Raw genomic sequence first — 19,514 nt, 5'->3', positions numbered from 1 at the left:
TCCTGCTGAGCTCCTTTGTCGTCCTTCTAAAGATGATGTTATCCAGAGACTAAAAATTCACTAGACAGGGCAGGGTTTTATGGCCGTGTCCCTACTTGTCAACTGTTAGACCGGCTCTGTGTGTCTGAGGACAGTATCAGAAGATGGGATGGTTAGCACAGTGAACCTGACTACCTGGAGGGGAGCAGCTCTTGGAAATGAAATGAACGCCTAGTCTGGGGAGCTAATGACTTGATCAGAATTTTTAAATTGAATAAGAGGGTTTGGAGGCTTAGTCTAACTTGTCACAGTGATGTCCTGCCTGAAAGCCCTTTTAAATCCAGGGAAGAAGACTGACATGGCAAAACAAGCAGGCAGCCCACACTGGAGGGGGAGAATGTGCCAGGAGGGGCAGATGTTACCTGAGTGTGACAGATGGCTGTAAGCAAAGGAGAAGGAAGGCGACACGATGGTCAGAAGAAAATGAGGGGGAGAAGGGAGGGGTCATGTGTCCTTTGAGGACACATAAAGAGAGTGGAAAGCGGGTGGGTGGCTGTTGTGAAACCCAGGGAAGGATAGCACACCAGAGAGGAGGGTGCTGGAGAAGAGTGTGAGAAATGAAACAGCTGGGACTGGGTGGTAGAACAGTGATGTGGGCAAGCTTCTCTCAAGGTGAGGAGGTGGTGGTGCCAGCACGAAGATGACAGAAGAGAAGATGAAAAGCAAGGGAGGAGTATTGCATATACCTCACTGCAGCACATCCTAAACCATCTTTGTAAAAAGCTGCCACGCTCCTCTCTGGAAGTGGCTGCCTTCCAAGAGGACATAAAGAGACTCCTGTAATGCGTATTTGTGGGTGTGTTGGGAAGTAGACAGAAGTCCTTCGGGATGAAAAGATTTGTATGAATGTTACATGTCATAATTTCTAGAGCAGGCCTCAGCTTGCTGATCGCTTCTGCCTTTGCCTGTACTCAAAGACATAAACTGTCCTGGAGCTGCTGACTCACAGCACTAGAAGCAACGTTCTCCAGCCAGTGCTCTGCATTTCCTCCTCCCGAGTACCAAGAACTAATGGAAATATAATGTATGTTTTGGAGACTTAAAGGTTTCCAAAGCAAAGAGATTGGAGCCTGACAGGGCTCTTGCTTTATGTCAGTGGAAAATGAGTGAAACCTTACTAGGCATATTCAAACTGGGTGGAGTAAAACTGAGGAGAGCACAGACCAGAGTAAAGGTCCTTACTGACAGCCTGTTTAGCTTCTGTGTAGAAACAGGAGAACCCATCCCCTCTACCCTTTACACATTTGTATCTTTGTCACTTGCGACAGATGGACCGAGCACTTCCTCGTACTTGGGCCAACGGTTCCTAGCCAGAATTTGAGACCTCAGAAGGCATCTGAATACAGGCCAAGTTTTCCAGAGAGGTCAGTGTACAGTGTTGCTGATGCATAGCTGGAATTCCAAGGAAGTTTTTTTAATATAGTGTCCAAACATAAACTGAATTTCCTCAGATTTAAAATCTCTGTGCTGGGAGGAAATCATGTTTGAAAACCTGGCCTGAAATGGCCATCAGTAACCAATAGCTGCTACCAGTGACCAGGAAACACAGTCCTCCATTGTTACTCAGGATGCCGAAAGAATGCATGATGGGCATAAATAATGCAAATTGATGAGATACTGATCGGCATGGCTATCTTTCCTTGATGAAATAGATACTTAGGACATTTCTGGAGCACAGAGTGGACAATGAAAAGGACAAACTGAACAGCTGTTCTAAAAAACACACTTGTTTTGGTAACACAAATTAAGTGCTTGCTATATGCCTACAGGAATTAAAAAAAGAAACCAAAACCCATAACACTTTCTATCTGCGCAACTCTTTAATCTCAGTTATTTTGCATAATCTTTTTTCTCTTTCAGTTCTCGAATTACAAAATATAGCAGTATTTCCAACGCAAATCATTAAGACAGTCCCTTCCCCCTCTCTCTGGACAAAATAATGTTTTGGTCTTCCCAAAACCCAAACACAATCTTGAGATTTGTTCGCATCCTGCTTTCAGGTCAGAAGAGTTAGGCTCGTGGCTTCACATATTGCTATGAATAAAAAGGAAGAGAGCTGTGCAGGTTTTCTGCTCATTTTTGTGTTGCTCTCAGAGGAAGGGCAGAACTGTGTGTCTGTAGGAGCTGAGCCTTTCAGTGGAACAGTGTGCGTTTGTGCGACTGTGATAAAATCAGGCAAGTTGGCAGAGCTGTTACTGCACTGCAGTAATGGAGGTGAACTGGAAAGTCAAAACTAACCAGTGCACTTTCACCCTCCCAGGCAGAGCATAATATAAAATACAAGCAAACATCACCAGCGGGGAGTATTATAGCAAATATTTGAAATGCCTGCCTTTTAGAGACTTTCAGGGTGGATGCTTTCAGTTGTGTATCATGCTGTTGCTAGCACACATGACAAAACTCTTTGGAGAAAATATTTTCTTGTTGCCATTGTACCCCAAACAACGTCACATGAAGTAGGAGAACATCAATTCCCTTGGTGTTTGCTGCTCCCTTCCAAGCATGGCTATCGGAGACACAGTCAGTCTGAGAGCTCTGCACTGCCTAAGACTGTTGCCATTAGCATTTTTCTTTTCGCTCTCAGGCTGGTGAGTGACTATCCCTGGGCTGAAGCTGCTGGTTGTTTGGGAATTTTTCCTTCCCAAGAGACACAGCAAGGCCAGTGTGTAGTGTGGTTGGTTCGTTTTTTTTTTCCTTGGCTATGGGAAGCCTGGGCTGTACTGCAGCCAGCAAAATGGAACTGGGTGGAAGGCTGGAAAAAGACTGGAATAATGCATATTGGAAAGAAAGCCAATGGCGACTGTGGTGAGTCCTTATCTCCTGGCTAGGACCTTGTGCTCACTAATGCAGCAAAGGGAGGAGGAGACGTACATAGGTTGAAGATGAAGTAAGTGTTCAGGACACGTTCAGGAAGTAGGACCCTGAAAGGGGGATCAAATACAACTTGGCTGGGGCATTGCTGAACTTGACAGACTTGGACCTGCTCAGCTCAGGGCATGTGCAGGTCGTGACTGACAGTTAGCAGCGCGTGCAAGGCTCAGCCCCCAGGGATGGCAGTGCTACCGAAGCACAAGAGTTGCTGTTACCAGGTGGCTCAGTTAGCATGGCAGACTGCTCAAGATGATGAATTAGGAGGAATTCCTAACTCCTGTCCTGGCTCTGCTGTACTGCATGACCTAACCTGTGGTCCTCCCCTTTGTCCTCATTTATTTCAGTACAGTCATCCCTTTCTCAGCTTGCCTCCCTGCAGGATGGCTTGGGCTCATTATGTGACACCAGAACAACGTTTTGCAAACAGACAGCATCTGTATTATTATCAAATTGTCAAAGCAGCCAAATCTGTGCTGCTTTGGTACAAATACCTCCCCTATGGCTATCTTTGCAGCCTCCTGTTGCCTCATGCTCAGCTGGAAACAATAAAAGAAAGGAGAATGACACACAGCAAGGGACAAGGCAATGCAATGACTATTTCTTTACATGTGGACATAAACCCATGCCCTAGTATATGAAAAAGATGAGAAGAGAAATGGCTGAGGGAAGGATAATACAGGAGCAATGAAGGGCAGGATGCTTTGGGCCATGACATCCTGGGAACATGTCCTGCCAGGCCTGTAAATGAAACCCATATATTCTAGGGCTCTAACTATCATACCTGTGGCACCATGGGTGCCCACCATGAAGGAGCATATGAGTCACAGTGGCTCAGTAGGACACATCATCACAGGCAGCTCCTTGGCTACACTTTTTACCAGAGCATGAGAGCAGCAGCAGCTGTGTCAGTGCTGGTGATCTCACTGCATGCCCAGGGGATGTGGACTTCAGCTATGACAGACTGCATCACCTCCAACTGCTTGACAGGCCTAAACCTGATGGTTTGCTACTGGGAAACTTCATGGGCTGCTCTGTGGGGAGAAGGTGGCCCTTATGATCACGCGGTGGCGTACTGGAAGAGAGTCAACGCAGAGCTCTGATTCTCAGGATTACAGAGCATTCCTTGGAGGAAAGCTATCTGCAGAGCCCTGCTGCTGGCTACACGAGACTGACTGCTGTTAGCACTAACGCTGCCAGGCGGGTGCTGCTGCACGCTGTCTGTCCATCGAGGAAGGGAATGCGTTATCTGTCATGTTAGTCTTTCCAACAGCGGTGAGGCAGTGAATTTAATTCAGACTTGAGTTCAGACAGATTAAAAGCTTCAGAACGTGGTCTCAGTCCCTGAAACATTCCTTTACAGCCAGTTTCCTTACTCCCGCTCCTTGAAACATGGATGAAATAATAGCAACAGCTACTGCCTTGAAATTTGGGGGTATAAGGTGGCCCTCACAGAGTGCCGTGGTATTCTGCTAAGCTGTAACTGTATAGATTGGCTAATGCTCTTGACGTCCAATGGGAAAGAAGACAGACTGGTGATGTTCCCAGTGAGAGGAATTTCCTATTTTTAGAAATGCTGCTTGTTCTCATGGGATGGGCAGGCTACGAAATTCTGCCACATATTTTGCATCTTTACTTTTCCCATCAGATTTATCACAAAAAGCTGCCACTCCCATCCCTGACCTTGCATGACACACACCCAAGTCTGAGGGTCTTAAAAGTACTACTAGTGAACAATGGGGTTAAGAAGAGCTCCCCTGTTCCCAGCAGTCAAGAAACTTCAAAGTGTCTCTTGGGAAACCTCTGCAAGACTCCCTCAGGTCTTGCTTCATTCCCAACTGAAATCTGAGCAGGCTGGGAAGGTGTAGAAGGGCAGGAGCATTCTGTCGTGTCATCAGGTTTTGATACTGTCTTTTCAACACTACATTATTGTTCTATTTGCCTCCAAAAACAACTTGTCAATGAAGGCAGCTGGCTTGTAAACTTGGTGGCAGAGGCACCAGCCTCACCACTTTTTCCTATTCCTTTTCCGTAGGAGCTGGGAGGTGAGCACTCCCTTTCGAATACCAGCTTCCTCGAGATAAGCTCAAGCCAATGCTTGGCAGCAGCCCTTCCTAAACATAGGCACCCACAGCACTCCCTTGACTCCCTGCCCTCTGGGCTGGGTCCCCTGCAGACAGAAATCACTGGAGTTCTGCCAGCTTCAACAATGTTGATCTAAACCAGATGAGGATCTTGTCCTGTAGCTATTGAAAAGCCATCCAACGTGGCCACATGACCAGTTTTAGGCTGTCCTGTAGTGAGATTCCACCTACCCTGTGCTTTTAACTGTTGTGATTAGGTCAGTTGACAGCCAGGTTGTGACAGTCTCCTTGTCTTGTTAAAGGTGTGGCAGAGCGAGTTCCTGGGATGGTAGGATGAGCAGGAGACTCCATCTAGAGTTTTTGCCTCCTAGCAAAAGGGTGGGGTGATGACCATGGACTGTAATCACAGGGCCAATGCACAAGCACTTAATTAAACCAAGGGCAGAAAAGCTGTCCAGGAAGAACTTGTCACACACGCTGAGACAGGCCTCCAGTCCTACAAACAGGTATAGCAAAAGCTTAGAGAAAACTGGGACTCCCTTATAGCCTCCTCTGCTTATGAGAAACATTCCCTCAGCCATTTGGAGAGGTGTTATCTGCTTGGGTCAAAGTGCACCAGGGACCTTCCCACAGCGCACAGCTGTGCATCAGCGTGTTCTGGTGTTGCTGGCATTTACTAGAGTAGTTGCACGAATGGGAGGGACACCAAGGCCCACTGGGAGGCTGACAGAGGGATTTTGCAAAAGGAGGAGCAAGAAGTGCCAGTACATTTTGCAGGAGGATATTTTTAGTACTAGAAATAGCTGGAAAATAGGAAAATCTTGCACTATATGTCAGGATTTGAATTAGGAGATTTCAAAAGGGGCTATGGAAGATTTTTTTGGAATTTGAAATTGGTCCATTCTGACTCACGTACAGGGTTGGGGTTTTTTATTAGAACAAAAATATTTCCTCCTAAGCAAATTTTCTTCACAGTGACAGTTCCACAAGAGAAATGGCTGCTTTCAGAGGCATTTTTTGACTGAAAAATGTTACACCATGTAATATAAATTTTTGTTTATCTTGTCTTTTAAACACTTTCTGCTGAAGGGAGGAATGCTTGCACAGCGTGTTCTTCAACCTTCCAATGAAGGCCTGCACACTTTGCTACCTTTTGCAGATGGTCTGAAAAGAATTTATGATCCCCTAGAAGTGCGGAGACCCATGTTGAAAAACATTAGAATGAGTTTTCAACTAACGCTAGGTGTGTTTTATAGCTTTACTGATGCTTCTTTAGCTAAGGTCCCTGTGGTGGAAGATCCCAGAAAAACAAACAAGACCTGGCTCTGTGCAAGGTGGCTGCTCAATTAAAAGACAAAAAGGGAAGTTTCCAAGAAAATTTTCAATGCAAAGGAGCATTATAGAAGTAGGAAAGGCATGAGGAGTCATTAGAAATCGCATAGGACAGAACACTGAAATATGGGAAAGGCCTTAGCACTTTGGGTAGAGCCTGTACTGCTGAAACTTCACTGTGCATTGTTAATAGGTGGCGTGAACAAGAACTGATCTTCTCAAACCTGAAAGCTGCGATTACTACTCTCGGCTTTCTCTCAATTAAATGATGCAAAGCTACTAGCTTTGAGTAAGGAACCTGCAAAAAAAAAAAAAATGAGCTACGCCACCATTACCTTGAAAAGAAAGTGACCACAGATGTTAGTTTTGAAGCATCAAGATGTTGCCCACTTCAGAGAGTCAGCCTGAGACACTCAAGAATTCACTAAGAGACTCTGTGCTATTCATCAGATCCATCCCCAGGATTTCCAGATTCCCCACTACAATATGGAACTGGGCTGCCAACAAGCCCAGTCCAGCCCTGTGCTAGATTTAGGAAGCCTGGACAGTGCAAGAAACCTGCTAAGTCAGCTGGAAAGAAACCAGGCTGATTGCCAGGGGAGCCTTGTCTGTGGCTCATCAATAAGTCACTGAAAGCAAGTGTTTCTGCAAAGCAGATAGGTTTCTCTTTCTGAAGGAAATCTGTTCCGCTGCTAAACACTGGACCGTGACACAGGTACTGTTGACCTTGTCAGCAACCTTCCCTGAAAGCATTTAAATTCTCTATAGCAGGTTGCAAACTGAGTCCAAAGGGACGTTGGTAAAGTCATGCTGTATCTCTGAGAGATGACTCCTACTGTTTCTGTCTACAGCTTGACACAAAACCATATAGAGTCCCTTTGGTCTTCACTGAAGTTTGGAAGAGAACTGAACTTGGGACTTACCTCTGCTAATTCTCTGTTTTTCTCCAGAAAGGATTCCTGGTGTATCAATGACGCTGATGCTCTCTAACACGGGATTAGGTAGCTGGGCACAAACAAACCTGTGTGAAAATAAATGTTTAAAATAAAAGCAAAAGGTATTTATGATGTGCTGTACATCACAGGCGGCATGGGACAAGCCAGGCTCTGATCTCACTTACAAGTCTTCTGTTGGAGCTTGGAGCTACTATTGATTTAAAGAAATGAGAAAGATGCCAGAACTGAGCACTTTTCCTGATGATTTTGCTGCTTCTGGAACATTGGTCTCAGTCATGACCTATGATAGGTTTCTTTGTGGCCCCCATATTATGAATTATTAATGAAAATGTGGAAATCCAAATGTTTTCATTTGCTGTTTAGATTTTAGTGAGAAATGGTATTTGTTTTCTTTCACTTAAGTGTTCCCCTGCAGAGTCCTGAACTCAAGTGAACTGAAAGAGCTTGGCTAAAAAAAAAAAAAAAAAACAGCAATATTGCAGGGTTTTTGTTCTCTTTCAAATCTGTCTTAAAACAGACAAAGTGTGCTATTCTAAAGCTTGGCTAAAAAAAAAAAAAAAATCAGCAATATTGCAGGGTTTTTGTTCTCTTTCAAATCTGTCTTAAAACAGACAAAGTGTGCTATTCTTGCACTGTGGAAATCCTAATGCATAGGCAGCATGAGATCTCGAGAGGTTGCTTAGTCTATCCTCCTGCCTCTAGTGTTCTTCAAATCCGTACCAAAGCAGACTCACCAACACGTGCTGGAGTCTACTCCACTACTTAATTATCCTTACAGCAAAACCTCTTTCTTAACGTCTAATCTAAATCTCCCATGTTACGGTACCTTTCAGTCTCAAACACAGTAGACCTGAAAACCTCTTTCTTTTCCCCCTCTTGTCACAATGTGTATACTGTTGCCATCCTCTCTCCCCTCGGTCTTTCCTCCAAAGAAAACGGTTTGGTGGGTTTTTTCCCTATGTCTTTCAGTTCTTCCTTAGCTGCCTTTCCAGCTCATTTCTAAATCCCTGAACACCCTTGTCGCTCTCTTCTCGGCCCTCTCAAACTGCTCCACACATTTCTTCAGGCACGATGCCCCAGGCAGGCATGGTATTCCAGCTGTGACCTTGCCAGTGGTGAACTGAGTGGATGGATCGCTCCTTATCGCGGGGACATGACAGCCCTGTTTGTTTATCTCAGTAGGATGTTTGCTTTTCTAATAGCAGTATGACACTGTTGACTTACGTTCGGTTTGTAATTCACTCCTCCTGCCTCTGCAGCTCCGTTTCTGTGTAATTGCTCTTTAGCTAGTTGTTCCCCATCTTGTATCTATGCAAATCACTGCCTAAGGAGAGTAACTTCTGCTTGTCCTCAGTGGGTTGCAGCTCACGTATTTCAGCTGCTGGTAACAGCAAAGGACAGTAAAAGCCTACCCACTTACGTGGCTCCCGGTGGATTAATGAGTAGCCTTTTTGTGATGGCATTCCACACATGTAGCTATAAATATGTGCGCGTATGTGTGTATATATGGTTATTAATAGGGTGCTGTGACATCCAGGCATCAAAAACATGTTACTGTGGGAGGAAGCAGAACCACATAAAGAATGGGGGTTGGCAGAAGGGCCACTAGACGCAGTCAAGGCTGACAGAGCCCTGCAGCACTCTGATGAGTGGCTGGTTCTGCGCAAGTCCCTGCAGCTATGAACTCCTCTAGGCTATGCTATAACCTTGCCTCAATTTTTCTATTTGTATGGCTCCAAGAAGATTGACAAGAGTGAATCCTTATGAACTAGATGAGTGTCTTTTCTCCCAAGCTGTCCGCTATTTCAGACCACGTATTACAGATCACATTCAGAGCCTTCTCTTGCCCATATCCACAGCTCAGCAGGAGGCAACACCTCACGTAGAAGCTGGGGGCTGGCTTGATTCTCCTGTTGAGTACCAGGTACAGAGGCAGAGAACAAAAGGCTCAGGAGGTCATGTTATTCCTCTGTCCTGCCAGCCCAGGTTGCTCTCCACTGTTACGGCCCTGGGCATTCCCTGTGGTCAAATATTAAGTGGCTCAGGCAAGGGGATTTTCCACCAGTTGCCCTAGGGAAAGTACCCCACAGGAGATTTCAGATATAAGGTCAGAGGCCAGCATGAGTGAGTGCATTCTGGCTCTGCTGGCAAGGTTGTTAAGGCTGTTGGCTTCCTGCTGTCCCAGAAGAACTGCAGGTCTGCAGGGAGCATGACCTAATTCTGTCTGAGGCCGTATGAAGGGAAGAACCTGGTGCCAAACTAGACTTTCACTACCTCCACAGGTAAAGCATGGGGTGAAGGAGATAGCTTTTATCCATGTCTCCTGCTATGCACAACGTAAAAGTGGACTGAGACTGACCCCGCCTTAGCTTCCCAAACAGGCTTTGGGGGTGGGAGGAATCTTGCAACCAAGTCAATGTGATATGAAAGTAATGGCTGAGATTCCTGATTTCACTCCAGACCCTTGGTGCCAAACAAGTCCTCTTGATAATGAGAGGCAACCTGTAATCTCTCTGCTGGGATCCCTCCAGAGCTGGGGCACTGCCAGCAGAGTTGGAGTGAGGAAAACAAGCCCTTCTCTCAATACCCAGGAACCACCCAAGACAGGGCGAGGTGGACAAGGGACAAGGTACTGCAGAGCTGTTATCCTTCTTTCAGCCCCAGCAGCTTGTCAGCCGTACCTCTGCCCTTAGCCAGGACGGTGTGGGCAGGCACTCCATCTCCTGGGTATGAAAGGAGGGAGGAGACAGGCTCTGAGCAACATAATTAGCTGCTGTCTTCCAGCCAAACCCTGACTGTACCACTCTTCCCTTGCTTCCTGGAATACAGCAGATACCAGTCTCTGCTGGGAAGGGAGTACCAGCTGGATGCTCACTCCTCCTCCTCTCCACTTAGCTCCCCTAGAGCAGAAAGCTCTCCACCCCACAACGATGCAGTGCTGTGGGCTGCCACCTCTGAACCAAGACCAGTATGGTCTGTGGGAACACTACTGCCTTATGTTGCTCTGTTCTTCCACTGGTGTCCATAGCCAATCATTACCTTTAACCACACATGGGTAAAGCGAACAACCATTCTCTTATCTTACGAGAGGTGGCTCATGGAGATTACCTCTCTCCTCCAAATTTCCTGCTCAGAGCTCCTAGGTCAGGTCAGTGCCTTAGCATATATGTAGCAGCAGCAAGATATCTGCAAGGCAGAGACAGCTCTGCATGGTCTCTTGCCAAGAAGCCAGGCCCACATTGGGGATAAGTGTGGGCGGCTTAATCCAGTCCAGTGGGTGCACCCTGCCTTACATCTGCTAAGTTTCTGGTCCTCTGAGTCAATTCTTGCATGTTCTTAATTTCTTAATTAGCTGGGTATTACCATCTGCATTTTCAGCACTGTGACGCTGAGCTAGTCTCTCTTAGCGTGTCTTTCACTGACTGTTCAGAAATCATTACCCTCTTTTTTTTAATCTGTCAGCAGAAAAAGGGTTACTTAGCTGCAGTGGCTACTCCCGGTGTGGCTAGCAGGACTGTGCTTCAGCTGCTGCTGAATCATTGCTGTGCCCCTCTGCCCTGCTGTCCTCGCAGGCACATATTCGACTCCTTCCTCACAGGAGAGGGCAAGGTAGCAGGAGAGTAACAAGAGCACAGGATGACACAGTGAACTAGGCTAATGGACACAGAGATCTCCTGCTGTTTTAGGAGCTAATAGCATTCACGATGCATCAATTAGTCCAGTTCAGACTGTTTGCTTTTTCGCCCTCCATGAGTGGCCTCCTTTCTCCCTATGTTGCTTCTTCTCTGCAGAAAGCTGTCTGCCAGCTGTGGCTGTTCTTGGCTATCGGGCAGAGCTGCTCTGAATGACGTTCTCTTCATCTATCATCTCCACGCTTCAGGCAGGAAGCCTGTTATTTTCTTAGGGTAAACCACCTTCCTCCCTGGCGTAGGGAGTGGGAAGTCACCTGACCTAACTGTTGGCCAGATGCAGATGTTCTGGGCCCTATAAAATACTGAAAATGTCTCAAAGTCACTCTGGTGCTGGACCATGACGATGTACTTGAGTGATGAGCCCGTGTAGTGCTCAGGTATTGCTTCTAGTGGCTGTGAAATTCTCTGCATAGTAGCAACTTCAGTTTGGTCTCTCTTCTCTCATCATGCTTCTTCCCTGTCTCACTGCAGCCTACACCAGCACTCCTATGGTCAGCACTGGTAGGAGATGTTGCACTCTCTGGATAGATGCTCTCTAAGCTCAGGAGTTAGAAATGAGAGCCAAAGCCCAGCTTTCCTGGTTGTTTGGCTGAGCAGCTGCCATGTTTGCAATGTCTCCCACACTGTTAGCAGGGAAGGTGCCGATGATGGGTGTAGTGAGACAGTTTGTTCCCGTCCGTCTGCTGTAGCACAGTTTGTGCTCATCTAGGATATGGGTGTGTGCTGCTGGCTTCCTGAAGGCCTTGATCCAAAACTCTGTATGGTTGGGCTAGGTCTAGGGGATGGAAAGGTTACATTCCTCATGTCACAGAGCCATTCTCCAAAGCCCCGCTACAGATTTTTAGGGGAAAGATATCAGAGCTGTCATCAGTTTGCACCTGAAGTTATAAGGCACCAGAATGGCGAGAGCCTGGTTTCAAGAGGGACATTCAAGCAATATTTAAATATGCAATGAAGCAACGTCATGCATATTGTGCCAGTTCTACTCCTCTACTGAATTCAGCGGCTATGTCTGCTTTGACTGTTTAGTTTCAGGGAACTGAACTGATGGAAGAATGGAAGAAGCTAGGAATATAAAAGCAAGGGGGAGCAAAGTGTAATAAAGAGATTTACCTCAACTCCTGTGGGAGGAGCTGGACAGGCTGCGCTGTGTTTTGGTTGGTTTGTTCAAGTGAAATACAGGTTTGTCCCACATGAATTTACTGATCTGCCTTTTAGTGAGTGGCTGACAGGTATGGAATGGCTTTGCATCAGCCACGTGGATAGGGAAAAAAAGTAAGAATAGTACCATGCCTCATCCTTTTAAATTGCCAGCTATGCTGTTCATTAAGTTCCAGCTTTATTCTCCAGAGCAACTAAATTCTTGAGTACTGACCTGTTCAAAAAGGCATTGCCAAAGGCGTTGAGTTTCCTGAATGGTTTTTTGGGATCCACCACCAACGCATTCCCAGGAACGATTCCTTCCACATCTCCCTGCATAACCGCTATAAAGGAGTCAGTTGTAGGCTCTGGTCCAATCCTCATCCCTGGGAAATCCTGCTCCAGCAGGTACCTGCAGGCAAAAAAAAAAAAACAGGGTGTGGGCATGAGACATAAGCTAAGTACTAAGTGAGTTGTACTGAAGATTGCAGTGTAATTATGAAGCTCAAGAGTATGGACCCTTCTGAGACTATTTTAAGCACTGTCACTGAATCGTTTTATAAATGTTGTGGTAGCTCCTTCTACTCAGGATCGTCACATTTAAAGCTTTCTTAATTCAGGTGGATTAAGAAAACTGAGATGATTATGGCTGCTGGGAAGAGATTCTCACCACGTTTGATCATTCTGTGTATTTTAATCCTCAAGACATTTGGATCAGACTTAGCAAAGTAAAAACAGCAGTTTGCTGCAATCACAGAGTTAATCCCGAAACCTTACTAGCCTTTGGTGCCAATATCAATTACTTCACTGCTGCTCATTTCAGCAGACTCATCCAACTAATGTGCTTAGACCCCAGTCCAAATTAGACAAATGCCAACGTCTCCTGTACTTGACTGTTGAAATCTCCTATCTCCCTTTTCGTGTGCTTCTGCAATGCAGCTAGAGGTCTGCATTACAAACTGCTCAAGCATATTGAGCATCAAGCACGTGGGTGGCAGAGTATATCCTAATATTTGCTATCAAGCTAAACAGCACAGTAAGCACAGCATCCCTTACTCTTTCCTAAGCCCCTGGCAGCCTCTCTGAAGGTACAGTTTGGCACATTGAAAGGGAAAAAGTCACCCATGGGGCTGTAGGACTTTGAATAGGACCCTGGCAGCACATCCTGACTTACCATGCCAAATTCAGGGTGGGTCAACAGCATGCATGGGACAGTTCCCTTTGGCTCACGAAGGAGCCAAATACTACCACTGATGTCAGGTCTAGGTCTGCGTGCACCATGTAGATAACTTCCCGCCTGCTGGTCCTGTACTGAAAATGAAGACCACTGTGTTCACGTGGCTTGCAAAAGATAGCTAGAACTGGTGTAACCTTCAGAATGGAATGGTGTCAGACAGCCCGACCTGGTGATAAGCTCTAGATTGTTAAATGAGGAACATAATGGCTGCCAGGTTGTGGAAGTCACTATAATATTGTGTTGCTTGCTGACAGCAGATAGCTGGCACTCATTCTTCCACTGCGTTAGTAGGCAGAAAGTAGAACCAGAAAGACAAGGAATTGCTGTGTTGTTATAAGAAGATTCAGGGGATGGGGAAAAGGGCTGAGGATTTTTCATGACTGAGACCAGTGTGTTTAAAAAACAGTTCACTCAGGCGAGTTTTATCAGAGAAGGTCTGTGTGAGAAACAACAGCACCACTGGTGTGAAAGCTCATGATAACTTTTGGGGGTCCCTGTTTCACTATCATTTTCACAGAGGTAATCACTGTCCAGTGTTTAAGGAACAACAAAAAAATTGTGCTTGTTCAGCAGGGCTCTTTATTGACATCCATCTTCAGTTCCCAATGGGCAAGGCCAAATTAACTGGATCTAGAGGTAAAACAAGCAAATGCACATCCACAGCATAGTGCAAATCACTGCTGTTTATCTAGGTTGATACACATTAATGAAGAGAATGGCTGCAGCAAGAGTAACTTCAGCAATGCTATCCATAATTCCCTGAGCTGACCACCACTGAGGAGCTGACCAGCACCTTTACCGGTATTTTACCACGTATTTTTCTATAGCTTTCATCTAAAATGATTTTCAAGGCCTGCACTCACCAGAATGCCACCAGAAGTGACTTCCCTTAATGGGAGCAACTCTGAGCTGAAATAGCAGCTGTATAGCAGTTCCCCAAAAACTGAAATTATCCAGAAAGGATTCCAGGAAGGGAACAGCTCTCTCACTTCCTACACTAGGGTGGATACATCCTGTCTACCTAAAGCCTATGCAGGAGTTCCTCAAACTTTCCTATAAAAGTGGGTCATTACTTAACAAAAGCAGACTGTAGCCGATGCCGGTGTGTGCCACCTCCCTGACTGGTGATCACGACACACCTTCCTGGCAGCTACAGTAACTTCTCAGTAGCTTGAAGTAGCCCACCAAGGACTCTATAGACTATCATATGAATGTTCTGGGCTCCATTCCATTGAAACAACCATTTGCTAGGTTAGAAGCCACTTGGCCAAACGCTGCAAATGAAACTCAGGGCTCCTAGAAGGCAATTCAAAAATGTTAGCCTCCGATAGATATTGCTGTAATGATAGTCATTGCTATGGGCTTTCCTCTGCTCCTCCTTTCTATTCCACTTTTGATCTGATATAGTGGATTTAAGAGTAGTATACAGATGGGCATTCACTGGATCCATAGAAATAAATACTTGAGTTCTCTCCTCTTGCAGATACTAGCAAGAAAAGAAACTGGTAGTGATAGAACTTGTCAAATACGAGTGAAGTGCTTTTGAGAAACCCCCTTACTCCCATGGTCAGGTCTCAGCCTTGCTGTAACAACAACCCACTTGTTTTTTTACAGGTTTGAGATGCACATGTAATATTACAGCTTTTGAGCAACAGCCTGGAAGTTTTGTCTATAAATGAGAAAAAGTCTAAGTAAGAGTCCAGCATACAATAGCAACACTCCTCCTCCAGCCAGACTGCTAGAAAGAATTTTATCAAAGCTTCACTCAGCTAATGCTTTCAAAGCATTTCTGTGTTTATTTCTTTTATAAGACTTAAAAAAAACCCCAACCAAATAACCCCAACAAAAGCACTCTCACACAAAAGTAGCTAGAAGCCAGTGCTAATTGACCTAGTGTCAACAAGAGGTATGAAATCAAGAGAGATCAAGATTTGCATTGCCCGGTATCATACCATCTATTTTCAGTAAGGCTTCTCTGGGAGATGCGGGTACATTGTGCAGCAGGGTGTCTGCAGCACAAGACTCGTATTGTACACAGGACAATACAAGGGGAGTGACTGATGCTGTTTGATGGGGGAAGGCACTTCTGTTAGGCAGTGACACAGGCTGCTCTGCTAACAGAAGCAAGCTAGAGGACACATGCAATTGCCACATTTGTGGGGATTTTGGGGAGAGGAGGGTAAACAATAGCTGTGGAAAACACCTGACTGTAAGCAATTTCCCCTGCCAGCACAGCATGCCCTACTCTGAGCTGCTGAACACCTTCAAGGGCCAAGAGGAGTGACCTCCAGCCAAGCTATGGAAGCCTGCAGAGAGTGCCAGGCAAGACATGAGTAGGTTTTATTTTTTTTTTTATGACCAATTTGCTTTTTGGAGGTGTCTGGACTTGGTATGGCTGTGAACATCATGCTGTTTGCCCCATTTCAGGGCTGCCTGTGCTCCTGATGAGAGCAGAGGTAAGGGACAAGGGCAGGAAAGCTGCATTAGTGCCAGCCTGGCTTGCTGTACCCTTTCCCAGGTGGGTTTGGAGTAGTGTAGGAGCCAGGCAAGGAGGATCTCCAGGCAGGAGTGCCGCAGGATCTGGGGGAAGGGGCTCTTTGCCTGTGATGAGTCATGCAGGAGCTGTGCAGGATGCTGCTGTGTGTGGCAGCAGAGGTGATGCTGAGCAGAGGAAATGGTGACAACAGCCTGGTGCAGGCAGAGATGAAAGGTTCAGGGCCACATGGGGAGGTCACACTAAAGCTCTGCATGTAGTCTGTGACAAACAGTCTGGAGAGGCCAGGACATGTAAATGATTAGCTGGAGGAGGAAGGGGTGGCTACACCAGAAAAGCAAGCCATGTTGACAGTTAGTAGAGCTCTGGAAGGCTTGTTTATTTTATTAGCAGGATGGATGGACAGAAGCCAGGATTATTTTTAGAAAAGACCACAGAATCTAAGTTAATTAGGAGAGTAATATTCTATCCTGCACCCTCACCCTCTTCCAGGAAACATAAAAAGCAATAACAATATAAAGGCGGGCTTCAGTGACATCCTACTGTGGCTGTCAGACGTCCCCAGATAGAGGTGCTGCCTTGCCTTTGCCATCACAGCCTTTCAGACCTCAGAGCCCTGCAGAAAAGCCTCAACCAAATGTATGCTGAGGAGAGAAACAAGTGAGCAAGAAGAGAGGATACAGCAGGAAGAAGGAATGGAAGAGCTGCAGTTAGCAACTCCTGTATTTTTCACATAGCAAGACAAGGCTCAGTTCACTGGGTCCCTGAAAGCAGGGCAGGAAACAGCCTGGCTCCACTGAAAACAAGCCAGCGCTCTGGTCTCACTTCGCTGGCTTTGGTCCACAAGACTCACCTCCCTCTTCCCCACCTCAGCCTCTAGGAATGTTTCTCACCACTGACCTTGACTGCCTTCTTTCTGCCATCAGCTCCTGACAAGACAGCAGCCTTACCGCAAGATGCTGCAGTTTAGGTGCTTCAGAGGCTTGCATTTCCTCCTTGTTTCACCTCAGATTCCCCAAAACCAAGATGTTTGGGAGGTAAACCCACCTCAAATAGATGACTAAGGTCCTTTGACCTTTTTTTAAATGGTGTACTGGAATCCAGGTGAACTACGACTGAGTTCATCCCACAGGAGCGTTTAGTGGCTCTAAATCATCTTCCTAAATTGCATGGCAGTACAAGCAGGATGCAATGTAATAGTGGAATGGATACGTAAGAATAACATTAATTATTCCCCATCCTGACAAGATTATGGAAGAGATGTCCAGAGGCTGTTTCTTACTTCACTCTACTGCCAAGACATAATGGTTTTCCCCCCTCCCATCTCCTCCCCCGGACCCCTTTAACTCCTCCCTGCTCTGAGTTTTAGCTCCCACTTGCCTTCCCACAATAACTCTGGATGCTAATCTGGTGCTTATCCCAGCTCTCTAATGACCAGTGCCTGCCAGCTCATGCTGGAAGTCTATCCTGAGCAACACCCAGTCTTCAGGCACCTCCTGCCTTTGGTTGGGAACATACTGGAGTGACACACCCTCACACTTCTCCTATTAGAGGCCCTGGGGTTCTCCAAGAGTTCTCAACTTTCACCTCCTTTGCACTATTTTACACAGAGAAGACTCTGCCTTCCTGGAAGCACTCCCATGCAGCAGAAGCTCCTGGTTACTTCTGCTTGACCATAGTCTCCGGGTAGGCTCATCCCAGCGCTCTGCACAGACAGGGCTGGGAGGACACCAGCATGAATGAAATGCAGCGGTCAAAGAGAGGCTCAGACCAGATGGCTGACAGCAGAGCAAAGGGGCTGCCACCATTCTACACAGTGAGGACTCGGGCTTCTCCTTTTGCCTCAAACACACTTTAGGCACCTGAACTTCTTGCTAAAGGAAGTCAGGCTTACAGAAAAAGGACTTTACTGACTGGAGAGCAGCACAGACAGGAAATCTTTGCTAACAACAGGACGCAAAGTGAGACTGCAAGAAAACACTGGTGCTGGCAATCCAGAGAGATGCTCTAGTCGCACAGCGGGCAACCTCAAGAATGGATATTCAGCAACCTCCTTGGTTCAGGGTAAGTTCTGCTCAGAGTGTCGCTGACCCAAAGGACAGAAAAAGCCTTTCAGGTTCGGTACTAAGTCACAGAACAAAGACCTGGGGTGGAACCAGACAGCTATGCTCTCCAAACTAGCCTCTCACATTTTAAGAGCGGCAACTCCCTGTCCAACAATGTGTCAGATGCTTCTTAGGGTCCTTCACCATCTACTTCATCTGCTCACATGAGAAACACGTTTTTACACTTAAACTTTGTTTGCCAGGTGCATGACAAGGTAGCAGAAATGCATTCTGTTCTTGGCTCCTGGCCGAGGCATTAAGTAGCAGGAATATTACAGCACACAAAACAACCCTCTGTGTTTCTCAAGGTCATTCCTTAAGAGGTAGTCAGTTTGATTCACCTCTCTCTACTCTCCACAGCTCCCTCCTCCACCAAGAAATACTGGTGGAACAAAGGGCTGGCTGCTTGTGGCTTGCATCCAGATTTACACTGGGATAATTCCGCAGATTTCAACACAGCCACACCAGAAAAAGGCTGGAATTTAACACTAAGCTTATGAATCACGTAGGAAATGCAGACAGCACAGCTTCAACTATGATCCCAAGAGAAATGCTGCTGCAAGTTGAACTAGCAGCGGGGCTGAACAGAGATCCCTGCAACCAAGTCCAGCTGGAAAAATTTAACCCTCTCTTTGACAGTTTCGTATCAAACATGCTGCTGGCAGCTGCCCTTACAGCTATGAATGAACATGCGGCTCCCAGCATCTCAGTAGATCAGGACACAATTAAAACAGGGTTTGCATTTGGAGCCCCGAAGATGAGCAGCTCTCTCTTGCGCGCACATGCACCCGAGCACACACCCATCTCTCTGAGCATGGCCTCTGGGCACGGTGCAGAGAAGGGTGAGATGGAGACCATTACAAACCCAAGCAGCCACTTTAACGTTTCCTAGGCTGGAGGATGTTACAGTGGCTGCCCTGATCCGAGCAGTGCAGGGATACCCTGCGCAAGGCTTCCCGCAGCCTTTGCACTTCGAACGGACAAGAGGCCCCCGGGTGACTCATGTCTCCACACTACTGCCCTGTCTGCACTCCTCGGCCCTGCCCTGGGCTACTTTTTGCCACGTCGGTGTTCCACGGGACATCTCACACCACCCTGTCCTTGCGAAAGAACACACTCTGAGTTTAAGTGGAGGAGGCTTTTCAACTGAAAGCTCTGGATGGGAACTGGGGGCACAGAGGAGGGAACAGAAGAGGGATCCAGGCGTAGCACAGGTCGCAGAGACCCCTTCTGCTCTACCACAGCCCACGGGCATCGAGGGTGCAGGCACGCCCGCGAGGGAGGCAGGCAGGCTGCCGAGTTTTACCTGATGAAAGTGGTCTTCCCAGTGGAGTACTGCCCCACGAGGAGCACCATGGGCTTGTTGTCGAAATCGGCATCCTCCAGGGCCGGCGAGTGGAACTCGTGGAACTTGTAGTGCTCTTCCAGGGGAAGCAGCTTGGTTTTATATAGCTTTTTCAAGCCCTCGCTGACGGTCTGAAACACCTCCGGGTCCTTCCTCCGGCGATCATCGGTGCCCAGCCAGCTGAACATCTTGGGGCCGGTTGAAGCCAGTTCCGCAGCGACC

General features: G+C 46.8%; 1 protein-coding gene across 1 annotated transcript in view; it reads right to left on the bottom strand.

The window, feature by feature from the left end:
* The window catches only part of EHD3 (EH-domain containing 3), a 28,517-nt gene extending 9,037 nt beyond the window's left edge, over nt 1-19,480 (bottom strand). The window contains exons 1-3 of the mRNA XM_010138224.1: nt 19,254-19,480; nt 12,347-12,523; nt 7,247-7,344 (exon numbers count right to left, since the gene is read on the bottom strand). Coding sequence (XP_010136526.1) covers nt 7,247-7,344; nt 12,347-12,523; nt 19,254-19,480 — 502 coding nt within the window. The remainder of the gene's footprint in view (nt 1-7,246; nt 7,345-12,346; nt 12,524-19,253) is intronic.
* Between the last annotated feature and the right edge of the window lie 34 nt (nt 19,481-19,514).

The sequence above is a fragment of the Buceros rhinoceros genome, unplaced genomic scaffold (genome assembly GCF_000710305.1).
Source record: "Buceros rhinoceros silvestris isolate BGI_N320 unplaced genomic scaffold, ASM71030v1 scaffold27046, whole genome shotgun sequence".
Taxonomy (NCBI): domain Eukaryota; kingdom Metazoa; phylum Chordata; class Aves; order Bucerotiformes; family Bucerotidae; genus Buceros; species Buceros rhinoceros.
The sequence above is the reverse complement of the archived record's forward strand: the minus strand, read 5'-3'. Positions and strand labels throughout refer to the sequence as shown.